At 41.4% G+C, this 20,785-nt stretch overlaps 1 protein-coding gene across 2 annotated transcripts in view; it reads left to right on the top strand.

Moving 5' to 3' along the window:
• The window catches only part of epha3 (eph receptor A3), a 126,234-nt gene that overhangs the window by 94,561 nt on the left and 10,888 nt on the right, over positions 1–20,785 (top strand). For both annotated transcript variants that reach the window (XM_080019184.1, XM_080019185.1), the window contains exons 7-15: positions 1–156; positions 988–1,093; positions 2,595–2,659; positions 3,766–3,891; positions 7,658–7,843; positions 12,942–13,003; positions 17,781–17,990; positions 19,191–19,340; positions 19,994–20,187. The exon at positions 1–156 is cut by the window's left edge and continues 7 nt beyond it. In XM_080019184.1, coding sequence (XP_079875310.1) covers positions 1–156; positions 988–1,093; positions 2,595–2,659; positions 3,766–3,891; positions 7,658–7,843; positions 12,942–13,003; positions 17,781–17,990; positions 19,191–19,340; positions 19,994–20,187 — 1,255 coding nt within the window. The remainder of the gene's footprint in view (positions 157–987; positions 1,094–2,594; positions 2,660–3,765; positions 3,892–7,657; positions 7,844–12,941; positions 13,004–17,780; positions 17,991–19,190; positions 19,341–19,993; positions 20,188–20,785) is intronic.

Raw genomic sequence — 20,785 nt, 5'->3', positions numbered from 1 at the left:
AAGAGACCAGCTACACCATCCTGCGCGCCAGGGGCTGCAACGTGACCCTGACCGGTCTGAAGGCCGACACAGCGTACCTGCTGCAGATCAGGGCGCGGACAGCCGCGGGTTATGGTGCCAGCAGTCGCAGCTTTGAGTTTGAGACCGGCCCTGACTGTGAGTTTACTCGCACTGGAGGGAAAAGTTATGATCGTCTGTCACATTTGGTCACATGACATTAAAAATTCTTATCTCTGTACAAGAATAGGCCAGAATTCCAGCGGGGGGCTAGTTTTTTGAATAGTGCAGAATAGTGCAATCAGACAGTGTGACATATACACCAAATATCAAACGGGATCATCTTGTCTTACAGAACATATAGTTCCTGTAGATTAGAGAGTCAAATACCTTCAACGGGATGGTATGTGACGCTAGCTCCCAGGTGATTATGGAGATAATAAAACCACTGTGGGCAGCAGGCGAGGATTTACCATCTCCAGCAAAATCTATGTAATGACCTGGCATCTAGCGTCACAGCAATACCAGTGATACCTGAAGCATGGCATTTCATTTCTCCCTGGACTATTCACAAGTACAATAAATACATATTAATGCCATATTAATGCAATATCAATATTGATGCAAAAATGAATTCTAAATGCTAAATAAATGCAATATACAACATATTTATTTATATATTATATGTGTTCATTAAGAATAGAACCAGTATTAAACACTAGATTAAAAAGAATTTAAATTATAAAAAAAAAAAGATGAACAGTTGTCTCAAATATTGTTGTACTCCTCCACACTAAAAAATTGTAAACACATAATTAATCTTAACAAGCCTGAAATATTCAAAAGAAACAATTTTATTTTCTTTTTAGATATGTGAAGATTGAATGAAGATTAGTCAGCCAGCTTTCCACCGCAGTTTCTAAATACCATCTTTTTTCTCTTTCTCTGGAATGGCTTTTGACTGAATGACTGACTCCTACTCTCTTTCAGCGGCCTTCTCCATCTCCAGCGAGAGCAGCCAAGTGGCTCTGATTGCCATCTCCTCCGCCGTGGCCATCGTCCTACTCACAGTCCTCCTCTATGTCTTGATCAGCAGGTCGGTCGGCCAACTGCTCCTAGTGCCATTTCTCCCAATCGCAGAGATACTTTTGTGCTCACGAGTCCCACCCTTGAGCGGTGCTGTTTTGAAGTTTCCTGCTAAAACGAATCTCAATTACCTGTTTGGGGTCATGTATTTTGCTCTTAAGTAGCGATTAGCGATTACTTGAGCTCGAAAAACATGTTATGGACTGTATCATGCCCCATAAGCTGTTTCCTGTGGAAGATTATTTTATGTTAAAGAAGAACAGCTCTGATTGGACGCTGGGTTGGGTTAAGAGTTTCTCAATTGGAAATTGCCCTTTTTCCGAAATGCCATACTAGGTACTACATACTACATATGTTCATCGTCCAGCATACTTTAGTTTGTGATTAAAAATAACCATGGCTTCTGAGTTGTCATCATATAGAAACGTTTACTGGAGTTTTTCCCTCACAATGCATTGTGGGAGACAGTGTATAGTGTTACTCCGTGCGATGCAGTACGATATTTCACTGGATTCATTTTTTTTTTTTAGCATAGCTGTGGTTTCAGACTACCGAAACACATTTACACACTGATTTGGCATACTGAATAGTATGCTGGTTTAAAATTTGTATGTATGCTGGACATAAAACACTTGTGATTGAGCTCAGCATGGGCACGTGCTGTGATGCCTATGATGTGAAGGGATGCAAAATAAAATGGCTTGCAGAATCACTTGATCAGGATACGACAGCAGATTTTGCACTTTACCTCAAATTCAATTACAATGGTAGAGTCCAGACTTATTTAACTACAGTAAAAAGAAACAAAACACCTTTTCCTTACCCTTGCCCTTCAATACTCTACCATGCATTAATATTAGCGGATTAAGTTGATTTGTGTGTGTGTGTGTGTGTGTGTGTGTGTGTGTGTGTGTGTGTGTGTGTGTGTGTGTGTGTGTGTGTGTGTGTGTTTTATAATAGCCCACCATGCCCAAATAAGTGCTGCTCTACACAAACTCTGATATTTTACCCAGTACTTAAATTGTCACTTTACCCTCTCTCTTTTACGTTTGCTCAAAAAAGACACCGTTGGCGCTGTCTACATGTGTGCATTCCAGGTTTTGTGTATGTATGTGTGTGTGTGTGTGTGTGTGTGTGTGTGTGTGTGTGTGTGTGTGTGTGTGTGTGTGTGTGTGTGTGTGTGTGTGTGTGTGTGTCTGGCTGATGTTGGCAAACACTGCCAGACTCTGCACTGTTCAGAGGAAATATAAATCCTCAGCTCATTATAAGACTCAGTGATCCTCTCTTGGCTTATAAGAGAGAGGGAAGCAAACTGAATTACACACACACACAAACACACACACACATACACACACACACACACACACACACACACACACACACACACACACACACACACACACATATACACACATATACATACTCAGCCTTGCTCCTCCTGGCCTTCAACCTCTGCACCAGTAAGTGAGTAAAAGTCTTATATTCTGACCTTTCTCTGTTTGGGTTGGCAGGTTCTGTTGCCACAGCAAATCCAAACATCCAGATGAAAAAAGACTGCACTTTGGCAACGGCCATTGTAAGTACTGGACTCATTCTTTCATTCTCAGTTTTTTCGTCCTTGGCCTGGTCAGGCATGTCTTCTCCATTCCCTTATCCAGCGCCTCAAGATACCAGACTACACCTACCCCGACAAACAGATGCATATTTCACAGCTGTGGATAGCAGTACGGATATTTACTGAATGCTCTGTTGAGATTGTCATACACATACAAAGCACTCAATGAGTCCTCATTTTGTGCTTTCGTGCGTTCTTGTCTGTTTTCCCACCCAGCGAAACAATATATATATATACTGGACTATTTAAAAATGGCAGGGGTTCGGCATACCTTGGGCAAGCACAATCTGATTGATTGAGTCAGTAGTCGGTGGTACAACGGGGAGAAGGGCCTCTTTTTATTGAGGGACGTTAAAGTCACATTTTGTTTTGAACCAGTGGTCCGATTTCTTTTCTTTTGTTCAAATTTCTTCAAAGGGCCAGTCTGTTTTGAGGCCGACAGTTGATTCAGCTTGATTTTTTTGAACAAGAAGAGGCTGTTTAATGTTTAATGTGAGCAAAACAACTGAGATTTCCCCATGCATTGTCTCCTTAATGCATTAGACATGGAAGATTGTGTATTTGGACTCCTGCTTGAACAAGAAACTCTTAATGGTTTGTAAAACAAAAAAAAGCTCTCTTAGTTCAAGAACTAAGTATTTTATTAGTACATCATTCACTCATTCCTAAAATACCCAAAACTATTAACAATTGATAATAGCAATTTTACATATATTTATCGTCTTGTGGAGAAGTGAGGCATTGACAATGTACCTACTAAACTTTATTAGGTTATTGGTGGTAGACTAACTGCTTTTAAGACTTGGTGAGCAGAGATTACCAACATTTACAACTACATTAGTCAATTATTTGTTAACATGAAGAAAAGTCAAATAAAATGTAGTTATAAAGCACACTTAAGAACGGGAATTCCAACCAAAGTGCCGTAAAGTCTGCCAAAACTGCCATTTATGTCACACATCTTGTGCGTTGAGACCACAATCACACACACACACACACACATACAATATTGGAATTAGTCTCATTGTTTGCTGCCATACCATCACTTTGTTCTTCTGCCCTTGTAGTGCGTCTCCCGGGTATCAGGACCTACGTTGACCCCCACACGTATGAGGATCCCAGCCAGGCCGTGCATGAGTTCGCCAAGGAGCTGGATGCCTCGTGCATCGCCATCGACAAAGTTGTGGGAGCAGGTGAGAGGGGCATTAAAATATGAAAACAAATTGAATAACACATTAAAAATACAATAATTTGCAATCAATGTCAATTAACAAATAAAAGTGGTTAGTAGTTCTGGACAACTTTATTGGAAGCCAGTACAAGCCAATTGGATCTGTTCCGAGCTTACCTATGTACACACTTACAAAGTGAATTCTTACTAGTCAGCTGCATGGGCTCATATCAACCAATATACACAGTCAAACTATATGAAACTATTTGATATATAAATGGCATATACAAGCCATAACATATGCTCAAGGATCTACAAATTTAGTCTATATATAACTTACACAATTATGAAGCTGCATTTTGCTAAATTGTGTCCCTGCCAATAAGTAAAGAAGAATACTTCAAAGAAGTATGTCCTTCAAGTATAAAAATAACCAATGCCTCTTCCTTGCAGAAATGGAGTAGGAGTGGTCAAGGTCTTTCAGAAAAACATCTCGGAGCAATCAGGAAGGCTGAAGCCAAGAAATGTTAGGAGTGGCTAAGAAACTTTTCTCAATATACAGAAGTTAGACTGAAATCATTGGGAAGACAATATGTCAGTTTTCACAATAGCGCACTGTGTTTTAGAACAGTTACACAGTAACACAGTAACACAGTTTAACACTATATACTAGAGGGAGAGAGAGAAAGAGAGAGGGGGGGGTGACAGAAGGAAATGGATGAAATGGAAAAAATAATCACTCAAACTTGATTTTGAGGGATTGTTGATTTGTGGAGTCTGAACAAAAAATAGCTAAATTATTTAATTCTGTTGAGGTGGATTTTGAATAATTTTATGCACTTCAAGGTGATGGAAAGGGGATTTATGGGAAACGTGGGATGGAAGGAGAGAGAGTAAAGTTAGGTTTATACTTGCCCAACGCGTGAGGGAACATGTGATGCAAATTATGTCACCAGGGTGTTGTGCCATGGCACGTGGGGAGCTGCGCGACATTGTGGTATGTATTTGCGCACCTCCGAGATTTTGTCAACTTGGCCGCGAGGGGCGTTCCCTGGAAATGCAGTGGAAGCGATGGGAGATCAGCATTTCGCTGTTTTCTTTCTAATATTTCTATTTTATATTTATATAATATTTAATTATTATATTTATATAATATATCATATTTAAATTCTAAAATATATATATATATATATACTGTATATACACAGTATATTATGGGAGACTACCCACTGATAAGAGTTAAGGGAGGTGGAGACTTTCGGGCAGTGAGGTGCCGACATGGCGGGGTTTTTATTATATATAATGAACAAAAGGCTCGCAAAATGTGAACATAAAGCAATGTTGGATCAATTAGAGTCCGGGTCCGATGTCCGGGTGTCCGGGTGCCTCGCGATCTGGTCCACAGGGACACATCTCCTGCACCATGTGATCCCCACTGCAAGACAAGACAACACATAAGAAAGCTACTCCAGCCAGATCCGACCAATCAGCACTACTCATTAGCGCTGATTGATCGGATCTGGCTGATGAAGCGGACCTGGTACGGCGCTGACCATCAACCGCTGACCGTGGCTTAACCACACCCCCTTGTCTGCCAAACAGTGTATATATATATAAACACAATATATTTAATACACAGGTACGGTATATGCAGCTGTGGCCATACCAACTGGATGTTTAAACTTGCCCATCTAGCCTTCGCTATGCTCTTCGCTATAACATTTGATTTATTCTAGTGCCCCTGTCTCATGTGTGGCACCTAATACAAGACGCCTACTATCTACTTCAAGTACCATTATTCATCCAAACGGTTCATGTTGGTCGTTAAGGAGACTGAAGTGTTATAGTCTGGCAGCATGTGTAATTTCTCCATCATCTCCTACTGAGAGATGATGGGGCTTGAGAAGATACAATCTTTCTTTTGTCTCTTCTCCCCAAACCTGATATTAGGAACAATGCAACCCATTTACATAAAGTACATAAAGTATGTCAATCATGCGCATATATGCAAAGATAAGCACGTGTCTGTCGCCCCAGGAAGGATTTATTTCATTTCATTTCACAGTGGAGATGTGGAAGAACAAAACCTGGCTCACCCGCCCCTCTGGTCATGCTGTTCCTAACATTTTGCGTTTGTTAAACGAAAGCAGAAGTGTACAAAACAACAGACGCAACCCGAGGGGAACAAACAAAACAAAATAGGAGAATGATTATAGACCTTTCAATCTCGTTCGTTGGTACAAGTGTGTTTTTCTGTGCGTTTCTCCTCTCCTCTTCCTGTCCTCTGTGCTTGGCCAAATTCCCATTGGTCTCTGTTACTTTCGTTAACGAGACTTTGAGGCTATTGCCAAACAGTGATTGTGTGTTATAAGACAAAACACATGCTCAGATGGCCTGGACCTGAGCGGGCAACATCAAAGTGGGTCACGGTTTTCATAGCCAAGAGGCCGGTGTCCCTCATCAAGCCTATATATATATATATATATATATATATATATATATATATATATACAGTGTATATATATATCTCACTCTCTTTCCCTATACAGTATATATACATATACTGTGTATATATATATAAATATATATATACATCTCACTCTCCTTCCCTATATATATATATATATATATATATAGAGAGAGAGAGAGAGAGAGAGAGAAATTGAGCCGCCGTATAACCATATTTCTGTTGCCCAGTCCAGACTGCCCACTATGGCCAGATGAGCAGAACAGAGTAGAAGGAAAGAGGGAACAGGCGTGTGCTCTGGTATTTAGACAGGTTGTAATTATTCTAGCTAAGCTCTTCCAGATTCTATTCCGTCCGGTCCAGGGCTTGACCCATGCTTTGTGATCAGGATGGAAAATACGTTGAGAAGACCAGAACTTCAGAGACACAGTTGACAGAGCAAAAGAGAGAGAGGGAGAGCGGGTGGGGGGTGGCTGTGGGATTGCGACTGCTGATGTCCCAGCTGTGATATTATATAGTACATATATATCTGTCTGTCTAGTTAAATAGATAGATAGTTGGTGTAAAATATCACCACGGGTCCTTAAAAGGTTATGGGAGATTTATGAACACACTCCGGACATCCTTTGTGGCGTTTCGATGAAGCCGAAAAAGCAGACATGAGAGAGGTGAAGTACAGTTATGTGCGGAATGTTCCATAAGTTGACAGAGGTGATTGCAAGACCTGGCTGGTCAGATGTCATGGAGAAAATAAGACCTCAAATATTCAGACAGACTGACAGACAGATAAGTCAAAGTACTCCTGAATTGAATGTACTCCTGACTCCCGAAATTCACACACACACACACACACACACACACACACACACACACACACACACACACACACACACACACACACACATCCTCTCTCTGATGTTGAGTCATAGCAGGGTTTTAATACAGACAAGGCCAGTTGAAAGGTTGCACACAGGCTGTTACCAGTGCGGTCAGTCTGGAATGAATTAATTTGTTGTCTGGATGTGAGCGACTTCAGAGCTCCTGACCCTGTGTGCGACCATTAGCTTATGCCTTTGTAGATTCATCCCAGCCTACTCTCCTAGTACGGGTAAATATTACTGGCCTCAATTGATGTTTTGCTGATGTTGTAGAAAATAATGACTTAATGAATATAGGACATACAATGGTGTTCCTTATCTTTTTCCAATAACCTGCCATGCCATCACATTGAGGAGCTGGGAAGCCAATCCATGACCAACCCAGTGGAATTATTTCACTTTGTTTAAATGATAATTCATATTTTCCATCTCTCTGTCCCCAGGTGAGTTCGGTGAGGTGTGCAGTGGCCGTCTGAAGCTGCCCAGCAAGAAGGAGATCTGCGTCGCCATTAAGACGCTGAAGGCCGGCTACACCGACAAACAGAGGAGGGACTTCTTGGCGGAGGCGTCCATCATGGGGCAGTTTGATCACCCCAACATTATCAGGCTGGAAGGGGTGGTCACACGCAGTGAGTGCACACAGGTTTAAATTCGATCCCAGTCCATTTAGATGGGAGTCTCCAGTTTCTTGGATCCCAGATTCAGATGAGAAGGTTCCATAACAATTTCATCCTCGTATGTCCAGTAGCGATCGGCTGCATGATAACTGTGTCGGCGCATTGCAATCAACTAGCCAAGCTCCTGTTATGGAAATACATCTCAAAAGCTGAGTTATGTAAGCACTGCATCTTGTGTCTTTATACCGAGCAAAGATAAGAACTAGATCAAGATGCAAAACCATTTATCCATCAACTGGTCGCAGTGGTTATCAGCTGTGTGTCGCCTGTGAAACTCAAGGCATTTGGGCTTTAGGTTTTGCCAATGCTCAAATGAGGTCATATTCAATGAAATCCATTTATTTGGATTACATGTCATCCAAAAAACATTCCCTTATCCAACAGAAGCCAAAGGTAGTGTAACATATTCCCAAGCGTGCTTAAAAAAAGCTTTGGGAGATTTATAAAAACACTCTCGACATTGTTGGCAAGCTTTCAATGAAGTAGAAAATACAGAGGGGAAGCACACTTAAGTGAAACGCTCCATTAAATCGACAGGATCTCAAAGCACCATTCAGAAAGTTGAACCTCATCATAAGCAACAATCATACTTTTGCCAGAATTTACATGAATAAAGATGGTTGAATGGGGAAAATAGGAAGGGTAAAGCAAAGAAACAATTCCGTATTCGTCAGGTCCGATAAATGGCTTAAAATGGCTCAAAATGGCTAAGGACATCTCTACTGAGGGGAGGGAGCAGGGGTGTTTTTTATTGAACAGAGATGGCATAAATCTCTCTGAATCAATACACTCTGATCTGAGCCCCGTGTCCCAGACCAGGCATAAATCCATAAATCCATATCTGCCGCCGTGTTCAACTTAGGGGTCCGCCTGACACCATTATCACCAAAAGGACACGGGACACGTCGCAGTCCACTCACCTGTCTTAAAACCCTAGTTCAGAACTCAGGGGGTGTGTATAAAAAAAACTGGAGAAGCACAGTGCTAGCTTATAGAGATTGAAAGAGATCCTGAAGAGGTTTGAACCTTTGCAACACTTCTTTATACCTTACACCTTCACTTCACACACTTCACACACTTCATTTCCATTTTCCGTCAATTTTGGTCTGCGGTCTGTGATCTATATATATATATATATATATATATATATATATATATATATATTTTTTTTTTTTTTTTTTTTTTTTATATATATACAGTGGTACCTTGATTTACGAGTGCACTAACATACAAGTTTTCCGAGTTACGAGCCGTCGTTCCGTCGATTTTTGGTATTGATTTGCAAGCAACAATGTGAGTTACGAGGAGCGAGCTTCAGGTACTCCGCCGCTAGTTGGCGTGGCGAGCGAATCTGGCCAGCATCCTGCATCTCACTCGTTCACTTCACTTGGTTACCTGACCGTGGAAGCAACTCTTTTGTGTTTTGTGCTCGCATTTTGCGCTTTTTGTGCAGTTATTTTGCCCCCAAAAAATTTTTTCTAACCATGGGTCCTAAGAAAGTAAGGGCTGAGAAGAAGAAGCGGATGATGTCCATTGAATTAAAGCATGAAATCATAGTAAAAGTGAAGTGAAAAAAATAAAAAATAAATTGTAGCAATTAAGTTCGGCAATAAAGTGTAGCAACAAACGAAAGGGACTGAAAAAGCACGGAACGAAACAAACTCCTCCAACCTCCTACACCTATCTCCTCCACCATCCAACTCCGTCAGCATCTTCTGTTAGTCCAAGTCGTCTGATCTCCAAGGTAAATACACTTTTTAAAACCAGTTTATTTCTTTACATTCTCTTTTATAATATTTTATTATGTTTTTATACAATATTTGTTATTTATAAATACATTTTTCTTATTGAAAAAAATGGGGTGTTTTTTGGGGGCTGGAACGGATTAATGGCATTTCAATTAACTTCAATGGGGAAAATTGATTTGCTATACGAGCAGATTGTATTACGAGCTCTGTCAAGGAACGAATTCAACTCGTATGTCAAAGTACCACTGTATATACTGTATATATATATATTATTTGATATGACACTATTTGAAAACAGTCTTAGTTCCAAAACGTGTTCCTTATTTTTATATCATCACTCACACACAGGCAGACTTAGTGATTTGGGGGCCTAAGGCAACAGGTAGGGGCCTTCAGCTGTGGGGTTTTTCAGCTTTATGTTATTGGCTTTTAGGCTGTTTAATCAATGTCCAGTGCATAGGAAAACAAACAATAAATAGCTTACCTTTGACTGGATATTTAAAAAATAATAATGGCAACATTTTGTCAATCATGATTTTGTATTCATTTATGTGAATTTATATATTAACTAGGGCTGCCCAACAATTTAAATAATAAATCCAGATTAATCGCATGATATTAGTGAGATTGATCACACTTTTTAAATGTACTACGATTTGACCCGAAATAATTGCTTTATTGAGTTATAGCCATACTATGATTTGATTATTGGGAACAGAAATACTAAATAATCTTCATCACAATGTTTTTAAAGGCAATTTCCCCTTAAATAAGCCAATATCGTTCTCCTTTTCCTTTGCACTGAGCCAGTTGCTAAGACAAAGAAATACATTTACATGAAATGCCATATTAAAACATGGCAAACAATAAAATTAAGTACGCAAATGAATAAAGTTGAAGTTTCTCGGTTATTTATAAATAAAAATTAAAGTAAAACTGGTGCGTCTGGGTCAAAATCTGATAATGCGCTAACGCCGTCAAGACAATTTATGTAGTTCGAAACGTATTGCGAATGTGCTATGGGTCTTTTATGGGGCCCCTGGCTGCTGGGGGCCCCAGGTGGTTGGCTTACCTTGCCTAATGGTGCAGTCTGGCCCTTCTCACATGCATTGTTTCCTTACTCTACTCAAAGGGCTTCAATCCCTTTTTAAGATAATCATGTTTATCTTTAAGCAGTAAATGAGGCGTTGCTTGTTTTGCTTGATAGAATGCAGTCACTTTTCAATTGTGAGCGATACAACCAGCACTACAATATGAATCTCCCACTGTGTCAAATGGATATGAACTTAAAACCCTCACACACACACACACACACACACACACACACACAAATAAAACCCCAATCCAACCTCAATATTCTCCGCTTAATCTGGCCTCCAACACAGTCCATAACGATATGTAGGAATCGCCTTATATTTATGTAATCCCTCCTTACATTTGCGATTAGATTTGTCCAATAGTTCGGAAAACACTCCTTTTAATATCCGGCTGGGGTAGGATGTCTTTTGTGATCACGGAGGAGTGTGGTTTGATTGCCCTTTTTAACCCTAAATTGAGGGTTAAAAAGGGCAATACGTGTGTGTGTGTGTGTGTGTGTGTGTGTGTGTGTGTGTGTGTGTGCGTGTGTTTTTCAACACACGCATACACACACATTCCGCTGTGGGGTGATTTATTTAGACAGTCATGTTAATTCCTATTAATCCTGAAACTTTCACACCTCATTTACCTTGTTGCTGCTTTTGGCTGATCTATGGGATGCATATGTGCAGACATATATATACACTGTAACACGAGGGTAATAACACACATAGTCTCATTTGGGCTCACCAAAAAGTAGTTCGGGAGACAGTACAGTATGAGGAGTGTGTTTGAAGGGGGGTTGGCAGTTGTTTAAGAGTATCTATGACTGTGTTTACATGACAAGGCTTTTAATAGCGAGGCTCTCTCTCTCTCTCTCTCTCTCTCTCTCTCTCTCTCTCTCTCTCTCTCTCTCTCTCTCTCTCTGGGATGTGTACCAAGTATTCTCTTCAACCTTTCCCAGTTTGATTGCGCAGTCCTTCTAGGATAGGTGTGTCGGTGGGGTGTGGAGGAGGCTTGACCTAAGGTCCCATGATCTTACTGTTTTACTGGAACTAGATTAAGAATAACTATTACAGAGTTATTAGAGGCACTTCTGAACATCCCAGTATGGTATTTGAAGCCAGCACGTCTTTGCTTAAATACTGAGTTTTTTTAAAAACTCGACAGACAAATTACATTGTGTGGGGATGCGGTTATTAGCTTCCATCCGTTTGATAATGGCCTCAACAGTGGTGTTCCAGGCTCTGTCCTTTGTTGATAAGAAAGCCACGTTGAGGCTGGAGGGGTGGGTTGCCGATTCGATAAGTTGAGCTGCACCAGATGAGACTCAATCAGTAGTCGGTAACGATGATTAAAAACCCGAGTAAGTCGAGCCGCCGGCGGATCTACAGTAAGACTGATTCTGTAATCAAAGCTAGTCGCGTTCACTGAAGGTTGTTTTCTTCCGAAGACCTTTCCAGCTGATGTCGCAAGATGTTGAATGGACACCAGTTGTCGCACCTGGGATCGGGGTGATGGTTGAAGCGAGCCATCTTCCAGTTTAACAAAAATTTGAAGGTTTTTTTCCAGGGGATTTATGTGCCCCCCACGCCCCCATCCGTCTCCTCCCCCACTCTGGTTGCAAAAGCCTCAAGCCGGGCTCCGGGTCTGATCGGGTACAGATGATGGCGGGTCGAGCGGATTTACTGCCTGTTTCCCCTCCTCTGAAATAAAGATGTCACACTCTGACAAGCTGACCCACCTGGACCCGAAAGAAAAAAGAAAGTGAACAAAGCTTATTTCATCCCACAGTGCGTGTGTGTGTGTGTGTGTGTGTGTGTGTGTGTGTGTGTGTGTGTGTGTGTGTGTGTGTGTGTGTGTGTGTGTGTGTGTGTGTGTGTGTGTGTGTGTGTGTGTGTGTGTGTGTGTGTGTGTGTGTGTGTGTGTGCGTGCGTGCATGCATGTTTGTGTGTGTTTCTGCATGATAGACAGAGAGAACTTTTTAGGGAGAGGCTAGAACCTGCTTTGAGTCAAACGAGTCAAAGCTGTTATCGCGAGGAAACTCCCTGAGCTCTCGTTCCAGGAACTTAATCCAATCTTTGAGATATTCAAGTTAGACTGTTAAGACCGTTTTATCACTCTCCCGTCAACATAACATTACTCTTTCTGAAATGTAATGGAATCTAGTTGACACCATCAGCAATGCCTTTCCAATGGGCCACCACTCCTGTCGTTTTTCCCAGGTAAACCTGTGATGATTGTCACCGAGTACATGGAGAACGGATCCCTGGACAGCTTCCTGAGGGTAAGTACTGCCACACTCAAACAACATACGACTGCAATGCCTCATCTGGCCTCAGTCAACTTGTCTCACGCTTGTAAACGAACCCCGAGCCATTTGATTTAGTCTAAACAATGCGTTAACGGGATCCATGTGAACAGAGAACGTCCCCAATCATCGCGGCCACCCTTTAAGTTGTGTTAAGGGGCATTGTCTGAGAGCGGTACCTAATCAAAACCTATTGGCCAGAAGCCATGAACATAAGCAATGTGTTTGGCGGTTGGCAGGGTTTAGGTGATTTCTCTTGGCCACTAAAGTCACCATAGGATGCCCCAATCTACAAGGGGATTTCAATGTTTTTTTTGAATCTGTTTAATCATTTTTTTTTGTGAATTGTCCATAAAGGTTTGAGATATTTAATTGATACCGCCTCCAATGATCTCCACTGGCGACACTGGCAAAACTTCTAGAGCTTCAAACTAAAACAAAACAAAACTTGAGTGACAGTTTGGGCTGGGTAGCTATACCTTGACTTTGATACTGTCTCCTTTTTACTTGAAACACTGACTGAAAGGATTTGTTCCCTGTTTTTCAACCCAGGCCTTAAAAAAAATTAATATCAGTTCTCGTATGATATGACCTTCCTGTTTTCAAAAAGGGAATTTAACTTGGGTTTTTTTTAAAGGCCTAAACCATTGGTCTACATTTAAGCACAGTGAGAAGCTGTGGCAGAGTGGTAAGTTACTCACTTACTAGTCAAGACTCCTCGATGTGCTGTGAACTGTTATAAATGATGGGAACTAACATTCTGATCATGGTTAAATGGCAAACCTAAACTTGAACTGTCATATGGTGCTTTTAAATCAAAACATCTCATTCCTCGCTTGAAATAGCTTGCCAGCTAACATCCTAGCTTTAAATACCCCGCTCTTTCGGAAACACCTGAATACCTTAGCGATGACTAACTATTCTGGTTTTTACTGATGTTGACTAGTATTAAGTTGTTGTATTGACATAATTTACTCACAGCATATAAGTACTTATCATAACATAGTTTAACATACCAAAAAATTAAATTTTCTAAAATATAAATTACTAATTACACCAGTTTTTATTCTGATTCATTGTTCTGATATTCTGATATCGGGTTGAATTTAGAAACAGGTGCTCCTGCACTTAAATTCAAGGTTGTTCCAATGGTCAATGCTTTGATCTTTCCTAGCCTCTCATGTAAGTCACTTTGGACAAAAGCTAAGTTATTTAATGTATATCTAAATCGATATAACTTGCTAGCTAACTTCCTAGTCTCAAATATATAATCTAAAAAATACATATATAATCATGAATGCCGCAGGATGTTTCTTGACCATCTTGATGCAAATTGCTCAAAACCATAGAAGCATAACATTTCAACAGCTATTCGGAGAGAGATTTGGTGGAGTGCAAAGAATCGAACCATGCTCCTCTCTGACCAACAATAAATACACACCCTTAAGGTCTAATAACGCCCCCCCCCTCTCTCTTTCTCTCCTCCCCAATGACACCCTGCTGAAATGAGCCAAACAGCCAATGCTGAATCAACAGGACAGAAGAAGATTATAATAAGAGGACCAACATTGAGTCAACCTAGCTCTGTCATGAGACCGGCTTCGTACGGGCCTGTTTTTAGCATCTCATTCCACGTGGGTCTGCACAGTATCCCAGTGGAGCCAGGGAGGAGTAGCTGTCGTGTTTATTTTGCTGTTTCCTGGCAGTTTATGGAGAGGCCTGCTCTTCATCACCATGTGTCACGCACTTCACACACACACACACACACACACACACACACACACACACACACGCACACACATGCACACACATACACTCCAAAACAGGTACATCCACACGTAGACATGGTTCGGACTATTCTGGTAGCTTGTGGAAGCCTTTCAAGATTGGTTTTGCCAGGTGGTCTGTCAGGACAAAGACAGCGGTCTGTATTCGGAGAAAAAGATACAAAGTGCTCTCACGCATGCATCACGCAAACAATGTGGTCATAGAAGGAAGATTTATAAAAAAATTGCATTTATTTTGTCTGAACCCCAATGCAATGGAAAACACTCACCCAGTCACATACACCGATCAGCCACATTATTAAAACCACTGACATGTGAAGTGAATAACATTGATCATCTTGTTCCAGTGGCACCTGTCAAGGGGTGGGATATATGAGGCAGGAAGTGAACAGTCAGTTCTTGTGTTGATGTGTTGGAAGAAGGAAAATTTGGCAAGCGTAAGGATCTGAGTGACTTTTACAAGGGCCAAATTGTGATGGTGTAGGCTGTGTGGTCTGATCCCACAGAAGAGCTGCTGTAGCACAAATTGCTAAAAAAGTTAATGTTGGCTCTGATAGAAAGGTGTCAAAACACACAGTGCATCACAGCTTATTCAGAGTGCCCACGCTGACCCCTGTCCACCGCCAAAAGTGCCTACAATGGACATTTGAGTGTCAGAACAGCACCGTGGAACAATGAAAGAAGGTGGCCTGGTCTGATGATTCATGTTTTATTTTATATCATGTGGATGGCCATGTGCATGTGTGTCATTTACCTGGGGAAGAGATGGCACCAAGATGCACTATGGGAAGAAGGCAAGCTGGCGGAGGCAGTGTAATGCTCTGGGCAATGTTCTGCTGGCAAACCTTGGGTTCTGGCATTCATGTTGAATGTTGCTCTGAGATGTACCACCTATCTAAAAATTGTTGCAGACCAAGTACACCCCTTCATGGAAAAGGTATTCCCTGATGGCAGTGGCCTCTTTCAGCAGGATAATGTGCCCTGCCACACTAAAAAAAATGTTCAGGAATGGTTTGAGGAACATGACAAAGAGGTCAAGGTGTTGACCTGGCCTCCAAATTCCCCAGATCTCATTCCAATCGAGCATCTGTGGGATGTGCTGGAACAACCAAGCCTGATCCCTAGGGGCCCCACATTGCAACTTACAGGACTTAAAGGATCTGCTGCTAATGTCTTGGTACCAGATACCACAGGACACCTTAAGAGGTCTTGTGGAGTCCAGGCCTCAACGGGTCAGAGCTGTTTTGGCGGCATGAGGGGACCTACACTATATAAGGAAAGTAGTTTTAATGTTGTGGCTGATCGGTGGTATGTATGCATAAAGACCGGCTAGTTGGCACTCAGCTGAGGCATTGGCATGGTTATGAATAAAAATAATAGAGAAAAAAAAATTACTTAAGTGAAGCACATTTTGAAGGGAGAAAACAATTAACAAAGTTCAAAAGTACAGTATGTGTTCTTAAAATAAGGAAAAAACAGTTTCTTCAAAGACTTTGTGATGTGTGTGACATCATCCAAAGTTTGCCTTCTCTTTTTGAAAAATAGTAGTTACATTTTTTTTTTACGTAGCAACATTTTCTCAAAGTTACAGTAGCTGGATAATCCGCACATTTCCAGCCCAACCCCTGTATCTCACAAGACACGTGAAAAGATGTACAGGCAGTCCCTGGGTTTCGAACGCCCGACTTATGAACGCCCGTACTTATGTACCGACCTCCCTGCAGCCTATTATTCAAAAAAACATACAATGGTTCGTACCAACGAACAGGTGGACTACTTTGCACTCTCAGTGCTTCGTCAGCCCGAGGGAGAACAACACCACACCGTCGTCGCCTTCTCTCTCAATTAAAAATATTGTACTGTACTAACATTTATTATTATTATTATTATTGTTATTATTATTATTATTATTATTATTATTATTATTATTATAACTGTATTATTATATTTAATATGTTTAAGGTAAGTCAAATATACTATATACTAAGACAAACATCTGACTAATTGACGCTAGATGTGAACCGTACGTAACTGTTCCGACTCACATACAAGTTCAACTTACAGACAGAAAAAACGGAACTCGTTCATAACTCCGGGGGCTGCCTGTATTCTCAAAATTGTCTAGCTTGCTCATATTTCACTTTTCGCATGTGTGGTAAAACACGCATATCAAAACTCAGTCTGACTTTTTTAAACATTTAACTTACCCGTATTCCAGGTAATTTGCCTTTTTTTTCCCTCTGTTTCCCTCTCCTCGTCAGGTCTGTATTCTTGTTGCATCCAGGCAATGGCAGCAGATCACAGTGTTTAAGATTGCACGCACACACACACACACACACACACACACACACACACACACACACACACACACACACACACACACACACACACACACACACACACACACACACACACACAGCAGCAGCAGTGCAAACACTACTCCTGCCAACCCGCTTGCCCCATAAAAAGCTTGCAAATCTGCTTTGAATTTGTGTTTGTTTATGTAAAACCCAGCCATGGCATCTGTGTTTCATTGCTGCAACTCACCAGTTTGTTGCAGACACACTTATCTTGAAATGAAAATAAGAATCTAAATATAACACAAATTACATCTTTAGGATTTTTATGTATAGATTTTTTTTTTATGTGAGGTGGGGGGCATCCCAGCTACTGGCACGGCTACATTTCGTGCATTTGCCTTAATTTAACTGTTTTTCCCACAGTCTCAGCTGCAGCGAAGGAGACAGGGAATGTCAAGGGGAATCTTTTTTTCCCTTAAAGGTTAATTAATGATGGTGAATGATGCTGTTGGGAAAAAAAATCTAAAATATAAAACCAGTTTCTGTGAATAAGAAACAGCCAGAAATGTCATCCTCTCATTGCCTGTCATTGCTAAGGAATGCCGGCATTAACCCCCCACCCCCGTGTAATCTAACTATCTTTACATCACACTGCCTCCCCTTCAGAAGCACGACGCCCAGTTCACGGGCATTCAGCTGGTGGGGATGCTGCGTGGCATCGCCTCGGGAATGAAGTATCTGTCAGACATGGGCTACGTTCACCGAGACCTAGCGGCGCGCAACATCCTGGTCAACAGCAACCTGGTGTGCAAGGTCTCTGACTTCGGCCTGTCCCGGGTCCTGGAGGACGACCCTGAGGCAGCCTACACCACCCGGGTAAGCATGTGACACAGGTTTGGAACATACATTACGATGTGTTTATAAGGAGAATGAGTGCAGACCCTTAGATACAGTGTAATTGCTGTCGAGGCATCAGCTTGATCGCCAAATAATAATCGTCTCCTAGAGCCTAAAATGATCATCAAGCTACTTCTAAATCCTGGATTATGCTTCCGCATACATATACATGAATGTCTCTGCAGAGCTACACAGCAAAGTGGGTTATGGGCAGGCCCGGCGCCACGAGGGGGCAAGAGGGGGCTTTGGCGTTGTGTTTGTGTGACTTGGCCGGCAAGTCTGAAATCTTTGGCGGTCCCCTCTTTGCCCTCCATTTTTCCTCAACTTCTTTCGTTCTCCTCTTTCTACTCGCAACCAAATAGTAGACCAGTGGAGTTTGGCTGGGACAAAAACGGCTCACGGTTATCGACCTGGACAGTAAAGTTCCACACTCACAAATTATCCTGTATGTTCATGGACAGAGGGAGGGATTATTTCATTAGTAGTTTTATTACATTCTACTGTTACAACCAATAAAGGTAAATGTCTGAACTTTATTATTGAGAATTAGCTTTTTTTTTTTCAATATCACATTGCTTACTTGTTTTCCTGATGTACATACTAAAACATCCAAGCCTCTCCAGTCTTTGACCAGCATCAACTTCAAACTTCCACCCCCCTGGCGGCAAGTTCATGACATTGTTCGAGCAATGTTATCAGCTAGCTAGCTAAATGCCATCCTAACAAAATCAAGTTGATATAAGTCCATTCATCTGCTGCACCTACACGACAGCAAACACTAGTTTTGAAGTGTATGTTCGGAATTGTTTTGTAGTTTTGCGCGTTCATACCGTCTTCAGTGTAGTCCTTGTGCATTTTGCACCATTCGGGGCACTGTCTTGTTCCCACCCAGAATATCATTGAATTAGACTTGACTCTGGTCTTGTCAAATTTCAGACCTGTCCAATATTGTATCATTCCAGCTGCCTTGAGAATTCTATTTTTGCACATAAAGAGGTCTTTCAGAACTAAAAGGTATTGCGTGACTTCTTGATCTGAACTGTTGGGGTTTGAGGGCCACAAAATTCCCTTATATTAAACAATTGCTTTTTAACAACGTTTCCCAAGAGAACACACTTTGCATTGAAAGATAGATCTCTCATGTGTTCACTATTCCCCCGCTTACTCTCTCGCTATCAGGGCGGCAAGATCCCTATCCGATGGACAGCACCGGAGGCAATCGCCTACAGGAAATTTACGTCAGCCAGCGATGCGTGGAGCTACGGCATTGTGCTGTGGGAAGTGATGTCTTACGGGGAGCGGCCCTACTGGGAGATGTCCAATCAGGATGTGAGTACAGTGCAGTAACCAAGAAAGCCAAGGCCTTACTGGAGTGAGAAATGCACAGAAAAGCACAGTAACTCCCTGCTAAGTATGTCATAATTTGATCAATAAGTATTTTAAAATGATCTGTTCAGCCAACTTAAGAGGCATAAGACTTTAAGCATGAAGTTTTTTGGAAGGTACTTCAGGAAGACTGTTGACAGGGGAACATTGGACATCAACGTAAGGCCTGGGTGGTGGAAGCAAATGCCCCCCCGCAAAAAAAAAAAACAACAACTGTTGAGTAAAACATAATGGTAGGGGACATAACGGTCGGGGCGTTAAAAGAGGGCTAATTGATCAGATATAACTTTTCTAATAAGTAAATAAGCAGTGATTGAAACAGTGCAACAATGAGTAGCACTGCATTTGTGGACAGTATAATTAAGATCATCATGAGAAATTGCATAATGACAAAAACAATCGCATATTACAAAATTTACCAAATATCTCTTTGATGGAAATGCTTTTATTCCAGTTTTATGTCATGTTTTGACACATTTTGTCATTATTTGACATTATGTTACATATGCATCAACACGTGACATTAATTAATGAGACTGTATTATATATCCATGAAAGCCTGTGATTTCTCCTTGTGCTTTCTTCCCTGTGGCCAGGTGATAAAGGCCGTGGATGAGGGGTATCGTCTCCCCCCACCAATGGATTGCCCTGCTGCCCTCTACCAGCTCATGCTTGACTGCTGGCAGAAGGAGAGGAACAACCGTCCTAAATTTGAGCAGATTGTCAGTATCCTGGACAAGCTCATACGCAACCCAGGGAATCTGAAAATCACTGCCAACACAACATCCAGGTACTCCACCCCATGGACCCACTGGAGAGCCTGTAGAAATCCATTTCTCCACACCAATCTTAACTCATTAAACGTATTTAGTCTCACTAATAGAATAATGTATAATATAAGTAATATAATATAATATAAAACTATATAAATACATATATTCCCATATCCCATATACTACCAAGCAGAATTTGTAGTCCCCTACTGTGGTGTCATGCTTTTGCACCACAGCAAAGGACTGATTCCGGCCACAAGACACTACAAGTCATATATATAGTATAGATTCATACCTGTATGAAAGGTACTTTAAGCTGTTCTTCTGGGAACCATATGTATACAGTATATATGTGGCCCACCGCAGACCTTTTTTTCGCATCATTTGAACCTTTGAACATTTGAAGTATCAGAGCTTCAAAACAAGGTGTCACTTGTGCAAATCAAGCAAATATTTTTAAAGCTTTGACTTGTTAATGATAAGGGTGTGGCAAACTGTGTTTGTGAGATAATCACCTTCAAAGTTTTCCCCACACTTGGCTTTATTCAGCCAGCTCTCAGAATGCAAACGGTTGCAGGACCAACACAGCCCCATTGGCTACACCCTGCTGAATGG

Source organism: Zeus faber (assembly GCF_960531495.2).
Source record: "Zeus faber genome assembly, chromosome: 18".
NCBI lineage: Eukaryota > Metazoa > Chordata > Actinopteri > Zeiformes > Zeidae > Zeus > Zeus faber.
The sequence above is the reverse complement of the archived record's forward strand: the minus strand, read 5'-3'. Positions and strand labels throughout refer to the sequence as shown.